At 44.2% G+C, this 8,498-nt stretch overlaps 1 protein-coding gene and 1 long non-coding RNA gene across 45 annotated transcripts; both read right to left on the bottom strand.

The window, feature by feature from the left end:
* Positions 1-1,715: 1,715 nt before the first annotated feature.
* Positions 1,716-5,768, bottom strand: LOC127566299 (uncharacterized). Of its 44 annotated transcripts, none has more exons than XR_007955612.1 (10): positions 5,442-5,759; positions 4,892-5,371; positions 4,748-4,821; positions 3,926-4,199; positions 3,834-3,865; positions 3,652-3,699; positions 2,725-3,099; positions 2,276-2,621; positions 2,047-2,206; positions 1,716-1,983 (listed from the first exon to the last, which is right to left on the bottom strand). It is a non-coding gene; the product is annotated as an uncharacterized LOC127566299 (long non-coding RNA). The 44 variants fall into 44 exon arrangements; XR_007955608.1 differs by lacking the exon at positions 3,652-3,699 and adding an exon at positions 3,243-3,276 and having other exon boundaries at positions 2,725-3,173; XR_007955598.1 differs by having other exon boundaries at positions 3,834-4,199.
* A 260-nt stretch (positions 5,769-6,028) lies between these two features.
* On the bottom strand, positions 6,029-7,408 carry LOC117565120 (uncharacterized). The gene is made up of 4 exons (XM_052008323.1): positions 7,228-7,408; positions 6,548-6,614; positions 6,126-6,479; positions 6,029-6,061 (listed from the first exon to the last, which is right to left on the bottom strand). Exons 1-3 carry the CDS (start codon positions 7,387-7,389, stop codon positions 6,139-6,141), a joined length of 570 nt encoding a protein of 189 aa, XP_051864283.1. The 5' UTR covers positions 7,390-7,408; the 3' UTR covers positions 6,029-6,061; positions 6,126-6,138.
* Between the last annotated feature and the right edge of the window lie 1,090 nt (positions 7,409-8,498).

Raw genomic sequence — 8,498 nt, 5'->3', positions numbered from 1 at the left:
AAGTTACCTGCAAAATGAATAAATAATAAATTTAACTACCTTTGTCATAACAAAGCTGTCTTACTTACCCAAATTGCCTCCCGGTCGGCTGTTATACACACCATCTGCAAATATTAGAACAAAATCACTAAATATAAAGAACACTTTAAAATAATCAATTCAAATACAAATCACTGCAACTTACCCTGTCCCCGCACTCTTTGCATGCTCCACCGACCTATGATCTGCCAATTCATTTGACCACAGTGCTCGGATTTGCTGGGCTTGCTGCTCATCGCCTGCTCCCCCCTCAAACTATGGATGTCCTATGGTGTGGGTGGGGGGGGGCGGTGCGCGTCGGAGTGAGAGCGCTTGGCTGGATCCTGCACACTCCCTTTCTCACACAATACCATTTCCATACTACCTGAAAATTAGATCAATGCAATTAAAACTAGTTTAAGTTTTAATAAAATTGCCACTACTCACCTGCGCCTGTAGCAGTGTGCTGTACAGTCGCTTGCTGTCTCGTTCATGTCATATCATCTGCAAAACAAAACACAAAAAAAAAAAAAAAAAATAAATAAATAAATAAATAAATAAATAAATAACTAGCTTGCCACACAACAATAATACACTCATACTTACCCAGCTGGTCCATTGCTCCAACACGCAATCTGCAAAATAAAACGAAATAATCAATGAATTAAACAAAAAAAATAAATAATAAAGAAATTAATAAAAAAAATAAAACACTACACATTAATAATTTCTCACTTTTCGCAACGAAAGCCACATGCCATTAAAAACAGTGTTGCTGCACCGACTCCCAGTAAAAAATATACTGTCTACACATATTGCCTATCGATTGTTCCACGAATTCTACTAAATTAATCAGACACTAATTTATACTTACCTCAGGCTTCATAACCAACCATTAATTAAACAAATTAAAATTATTTAATTCCTTCCGCCTTCTTTGTTATTTTAATACTGACATCATTTTACATAATGCGAAACCAATTCATATGTATCGATAACTCTATCGCGCAATTTACCTACCTTTAGCGCCTTTAGACTATTTCCATTTCCACTATAGTGGAACGGACTACTGCGCTAAACCAAAAAGAAAAAAAATATAGGGGGAAATTATCCAGCCACTAAATTGATATTCTCATCAGTCTCAATTTCTAACCGCCATTTTACCAATCCTCACAAATATTAACTGGCTTACCAACCATGTCACTGAAATATACACACCGTCAAACATCAATTATAGCGTTACCAACTTGAGATAGCGGCAGAGTTCAGCTAATATTCAAATAAACAAGAGTCATTAATAATAATTTCAAAATTGTAACACTAAATCTAGAATAATAAAATATTGTTAAGTCTAATCTAAACCATCTCAACTCCTAAAACTAATCTGATACTTATGTATGTCCAATAATTAAAACTTTAGCATTATAAGATACAATTGTACCTAAACCTAGCTTATAAGGAGCGCCAATTACTCTAAAACTATGTTCATTTAGCTTAACACTAGCAACGTAACGGACAACATTTATCTAACTTGTACTGAATGTTAACGTAATGTCAATTCCAGCAGGCAACATTTTCCTGTAAACATTATCCCTAAGACCATATAATTGTTTAAGTTGCTATAAGAGTAATATTACAATAAATTTTACCTTCAGTTGCTTCCGACTGGCGGGTTAATTATCATCAAAAAAACTTCACATCCGGCTGCATATATCTGGACGAGCAGCGGCGGCAGGCCCTTGAATCGCTTTGCTTGGTTAGCGATCTTGCAGTCTGCTAGAACCGTCATCAGCCAATACTTGGAAATCGCCTGCGTCGTTTCCAACATTATGCCCCATACGCCTTTGCGCTATGGCGGCTCTCCTTAACGATGACTGTGACCGGCCGACTGTGGTGTCGCGCCCGGCGGCAAATACTTGGACTTGGATATGCTGCTTCTCACTGGATCCTTCACGCAGCCAGCAACTACAAAATACAAAAACATAATGAGTACATACTGTGATGGCAATCTTCAATTTGCATACTCACATATCGTCCTCTGTCAATTCGCTGAAAGCGCACCCGTTGCGTGACCAGCATACACCTGTTTTGTCCAATCATCAGCCAGTTACTACAAATGAACCGGCAGCCATTAACTCGACGAGCTGCCATAGTGCATGCTCTATATGAGATTCACCACCAGCCAGAACTATAAAAACAAAAACATACATAATGAGTACATATTGGATTTGCACCAATTAAATGGTCGCATACTCACTTGTTGTCCTCTGCCAATATGCCTCAAGTGCACTCGTTGCATGGCCAGCAGACATCGGCACCATCGACCTCGACGAGCGGCAGCAGGCTTACCCTTGTTCGTTGCGCTTGGTCAGCGTTTCTGCAGTTCGCTGGGAGTTGTCATTCTGCCAATACATGGAAATTGCCCGCGTCTTTTCCAACTTTATGCCCCATACGCCTCTTGGTGCTATGGTGGCTCCTTCCAACGATGACTACGACCTGCCGACTGTGGTGTTGCGCCTGCAACGAATACCTGGATTTGGAATGCTGCATCTCACTGGATCCTTGTGCAGCCAGCAACTACAAAACAAAATCACCAGCCAGAACTACAAATGAGAAGAAACATAATGAGAACATATTTGAGAATTTGCATCAATCTAACGATCGCATACTTACATATGTTTCCCTGCAAATACGCTGAAAACGCACCTGTTGTGTGGCCAGCAAAACATCGTACAATCCTCATATACACAAACGAGAACATTTGTCACTTGCATTTGTCATCACGATTGCATACGTACACACATGTTCTCTGCCACTACGCCATACGTGCATCAGTTGCATTGCCATTATACATCGGTACATCGGATAGCACTGGACACGACGAGCAGCAGCTACGGGCCCTGGATCGCTGTGCATGGTTAGCGATATTGCAGTTCACTGGGAGTTGTCATTCTGCCAATACATGGAAATCGCCTGCGTCGTTTCCAACATTATGCCCCATACGCCACTTGGTGCTATGGCGGCTATCTTTAATGATGACTACGACCGACCGACTGTGGTGTTGCGCCTGGCAACGAATACCTGGACTTGGAATACTGCATCTCTCTGGATCCTTTGTGCAGCCAGCAACTACAAAACAACATCACCAGCCAGAACTACAAATGAGAAGAAACATAATGAGAACATATTGAGAATTTGCACTACATAAACGTTTGCATACTTACATATGTTTTTTCTGCCAATACGCTGCAAACGCACCTGTTGCGTGGCCAGCAATAACATCGTACAATCCTCATACATACAAACGAGAATATTTGTCACCTGCATTTGTCATCACGATTGCATACGTACATACATATTCTCTGCCACTACGCCTCACGTGCATCAGTAGCATTGCCATTATACATCGGTACATCGGATAGCACTGGACACGATGAGTAGCAGCTACGGGCCCTGGATCGTTGTGCATGGTTAGCGATATTGCAGTTCACTGGGAGTCGTCATTCTGCCAATATATGGAAATCGCCTGCGTCGTTTCCAACATTATGCCCCATACGCCTTTTGGTGCTATGGCGGCTCCTTCAATGATGACTACGACCGACCGACTGTTGTACTGCGCCTGGCAACGAACACCTGGACTTGGAATGCTGCATCTCACTAGATCCTTTGTGCAGCCAGCAACTACTACAAAACAACATCACCAGCCAGAACTACAAATGAGAAGACAACATAATGAGAACATATTTGAGAATTTGCATCAATCTAATGATCGCTTACTTACATATGTTTTCTCTGCCAATACGCTGAAAACGCACCTGTTGCGTGGCCAGCAAAACATCGTACAATCCTCATACACACAAACGAGAATATTTGTCACTTGCACTTGTTATCACGATTGCATACGTACATACATGTTCTCTGCCACTACGCCATACGTGCATCAGTTGCATTGCCATTATACATCGGTTAGCACTGGACACTCGAGCAGCAGCTACGGGCCCTAGATCGCTGTGCATGGTTAGCGATATTGCAGTTCACTGGGAGTTGTCATTCTGCCAATACATGGAAATCGCCTGCGTCGTTTCCAACATTATGCCCCATACGCCACTTGGTGCTATGGCGGCTATCTTTAATGATGACTACGACCGACCGACTGTGGTATTGCGCCTGGCAACGAATACCTGGATCTGGAATGCTGCATCTCACTGGATCCATTGTGCAGCCAGCAACTACAAAACACCACCACCAGCTTGTCCTATTGAATGAGAATAAACATAATGAGAACATATTGTAGTTTTGCACCTATCAAACGGCCGCATACTTACATATGCTTTTCTGCCAATACGCTGCAAACGCACCTGTTGCGTAGCCAGCATACATCGTACAATCCTCATACATACAAATGAGAACATTTGTCACTTGCATTTGTCATCACGATTGCATACGTACATACATGTTCTCTGCCACTACGCCATACGTGCATCAGTTGCATTGCCATTATACATCGGTACATCGGATAGCACTGGACACGACGAGCAGCAGTTACGGGCCCTGGATCGTTGTGCATGGTTAGCGATATTGCAGTTCACTGGGAGTTGTCATTCTGCCAATACATGGAAATCGCCTGCGTCGTTTCCAACATTGCCCCATACGCCTTTTGGTGCTATGGCGGCTCCTTCAATGATGACTACGACTGACCGACTGTTGTACTGCGCCTGGCAACGAATACCTGGATTTGGAATGCTGCATCTCACTGGATTCTTTGTGCTGCCAGCAACTACAAAACATCATCACCAGCCAGTACTATTAATGAGATATAAACATAATGAGAACACATTGAGAATTTGCACTACTTAAACGTTTGCATACTTACATATGTGTTTTCTGCCAATACGCTGCAAACGCACCTGTTGCGTAGCCAGCATACATCGTACAACCCTCATACACACAAACGAGAACATTTGTCACCTGCATTTGTCATCACGATTGCATACGTACATACATGTTCTCTGCCACTACGCCATACGTGCATCAGTTGCATTGCCATTATACATCGGTACATCGGATAGCACTGGATACGACGAGCAGCAGCTTCGGGCCCTGGATCGCTGTGCATGGTTAGCGATATTGCAGTTCACTGGGAGTTGTCATTCTGCCAATACATGGAAATCGCCTGCGTCGTTTCCAACATTATGCCCCATACGCCTCTTGGTGCTATGGCGGCTCCTTCAATGATGACTACGACCGACCGACTGTGGTATTGTGCCTGGCAACGAATACCTGGATTTGGAATGCTGCATCTCACTGGATCCATTGTGCAGCCAGCAACTACAAAACACCACCACCAGCTTGTCTACAAATGAGAATACAAATAATGAGAACATACTGTGATTTTGCACCTTTTTAAACGGTCGCATACTTACATTTGTTTTTCTGCCAATACGCTGCAAACGCACCTGTTGCGTGGCCAGCAATAACATCGTACAATCCTCATACACACAAACGAGAATATTTGTCACTTGCATTTGTCATCACGATTGCATATGTACATACATGTTCTCTGCCACTACGCCATACGTGCATTAGTTGCATTGCCATTATACATCGGTACATCGGATAGCACTGGACACGACGAGCAGCAGCTTCGAGCACTGGATCGCTGTGCTTGGTTAGCAGTTCTGCAGTTCGCTTGTGCAGCCATCAGCCAATACTTGGAAATTGCCTGTGTCGTTTCCACCATTTTTGCCCCATACGCCTTTAGGCGATTTGGTGGCTCATTTTTAAAGATGACTGCGACTGGCCGACTGTGGTGTTGCGCCCGACAGCGAACACCTGGACTTGGAATGCTGCATCCCACTGGATCCTTTGTGCAGCCAGCAACTACAAAACATACATCACCAGCCAGTACTATTAATGAGAATAAACATAATGAGAACATATTGAGAATTTGCATCAATCTAACGATCGCATACTTACATATGTTTCCTCTGCCAATACGCTGCAAACGCACCTGTTGCGTGGCCAGCAATAACATCGTACAATCCTCATACATACAAACGAGAATATTTGTCACTTGCATTTGTCATCACGATTGCATAAGTACATACATGTTCTCTGCCTCTACGCCATACGTGCATCAGTTGCATTGCCATTATACATCGGTACATCGGATAGCACTGGACACGACGAGCAGCAGCTTCGAGCACTGGATCGCTGTGCTTGGTTAGCAGTTCTGCAGTTCGCTTGTGCAGCCATCAGCCAATACTTGGAAATCGCCTGTGTCGTTTCCACCATATTTGCCCCATACGCCTTTAGGCGATTTGGCGGCTCCTTCTTAACGATGACTGCGACCGGCCGACTGTGGTGTTGCGCCCGGCAGCGAACACCTGGACTTGGAATGCTGCATCCCACTGGATCCTTTGTGCAGCCAGCAACTACAAAACATACATCACCAGCCAGTACTATTAATGAGAATAAACATAATGAGAACATATGAGAATTTGCATCAATCTAACGATCGCATACTTACATATGTTTCCTCTGCCAATACGCTGCAAACGCACCTGTTGCGTGGCCAGCAATAACATCGCACAATCCTCATACATACAAACGAGAATATTTGTCACTTGCATTTGTCATCACGATTGCATACGTACATATATGTTCTCTGCCACTACGCCATACGTGCATCAGTTGCATTGCCATTATACATCGGTACATCGGATAGCACTGGACACGATGAGCAGCAGCTGCGGGCCCTGGATCGTTGTGCATGGTTAGCGATATTGCAGTTCACTGGGAGTTGTCATTCTGCCAATACATGGAAATCGCCTGCGTCGTTTCCAACTATGCCCCATACGCCTTCTGGCGAAATGGCGGCTTCTTCAATGATGACTACGACCGACCGACTGTGGTGTTGCGCCTGGCAACGAATACCTGGATTTGGAATGCTGCATCTCACTGGATCCATTGTGCAGCCAGCAACTACAAAACATCATCACCAGCTTGTCTACAAATGAGAATACAAATAATGAGAACATACTTTAATTTTGCACCTATCAAACGGGCGCATACCTACATATGTTTTTTCTGCCAATACGCTGCTTACGCACCTGTTGCGTGGCCAACAATAACATCGTACAATCCTCATACACACAAACGAGAATATTTGTCACTTGCATTTGTCATCACGATTGCATATGTACATACATGTTCTCTGCCACTACGCCAAATGAGCATCAGTTGCATTGCCATTATACATCGGTACATCGGATAGCACTGGATACGATGAGCAGCAGCTACGGGCCCTGGATCGTTGCGCATGGTTAGCGATTTCGCAGTCCACTGGTAGTTGTCATTCTGCCAATACATGGAAATCGCCTGCGTCGTTTCCAACCATTATTGCCCCATACGCCTCTCTGGTGCTATGGCGGCTCCTTCAATGATGACTACGCCGAACCGACTGTGTGTTGCGCCTGGCAACGAATACCTGGATTTGGAATGCTGCATCTCACTGGATCCTTTGTGCTGCCAGCAACTACAAAACATCTTCACCAGCCAGTACTATTAATGAGAATAAACATAATGAGAACATATTGAGAATTTGCACTACTTAAACGTTTGCATACTTACATATGTTTTCTCTGCCCAATACGCCTGTTTGGTGACCAGCAAACATCGCACAATCCTCATACACACAAAACGAGAATATTTGTCACTTGCACTTGTCATCACGATTGCATAAGTACATACATCTGCCACTACGCCATACGTGGCATCAGTTGCATTGCCATTATACATCGTACATCGGATAGCACTGGACACGACGAGCAGCAGCTACGGGCGCCAGCTAGTCGTTCACTGGCACTGGATCGCTGTGCATTTCTTCAAGCGATGCCGACTGCAGTTTCACTGGGGAGTTCGTGTCTCATTCTGCAATACATGGAAATCGCCTGCATCGTTTCCATGTGCATAACGTTGCCCCATACGCAATGCTGCGATCCTTCAAGCATACTGATGACTGCTGCCGGCCGACTGTGGTGTTGCGCCTGGCAACGAATACCTGGACTTGGAATGCTGCATCTCACTGGATCCATTGTGCAGCCAGCAACTACAAAACACCATCACCAGCCGGTACTATTAATTGAGAATAAACATAATGAGAAACATATTGAGAATTTTGCACTACTTAAACGTTCGCATACTTACATATGTTTTCTCTGCCAATACGCCGCAAACGCACCTGTTGCGTGACCAGCAAAACATCGCACAATCCTCATACACACAAACGAGAATATTGGTGTCACTTGCACTTGTCATCACGATTGCAGACAGCAACTAAGTACATACATGTTCTCTGCCACTACGCCATACGTGCATCAGTCGCCGTGCATTAACTTGCCATACATATACACGTCGGTACGCCAAATGTGCATTCAGTTGCATCATCGGTACATCGGATAGCACTGGACACGACGAGC

This window comes from Drosophila albomicans, unplaced genomic scaffold (assembly GCF_009650485.2).
Source record: "Drosophila albomicans strain 15112-1751.03 unplaced genomic scaffold, ASM965048v2 utg000222l_pilon, whole genome shotgun sequence".
Taxonomy (NCBI): Eukaryota; Metazoa; Arthropoda; class Insecta; order Diptera; family Drosophilidae; genus Drosophila; species Drosophila albomicans.
This window is presented reverse-complemented; position numbering and strand designations above follow the sequence as displayed.

Coding starts and splice junctions, on each gene's coding strand:
- LOC117565120 (XM_052008323.1), bottom strand. CDS start 7,389: ATGTATTGGCAGAATGACAACTACCAGTGGACTGCGAAATCGCTAACC. Junction 6,615..7,227: donor GGCGTAGTGGCAGAGAACAT/GTATGTACATAT, acceptor TGTATGTATGAG/GATTGTGCGATGTTATTGCT. Junction 6,480..6,547: donor TATTGGCAGAGGAAACATAT/GTAAGTATGCGA, acceptor TCTCATTAATAG/TACTGGCTGGTGATGTATGT.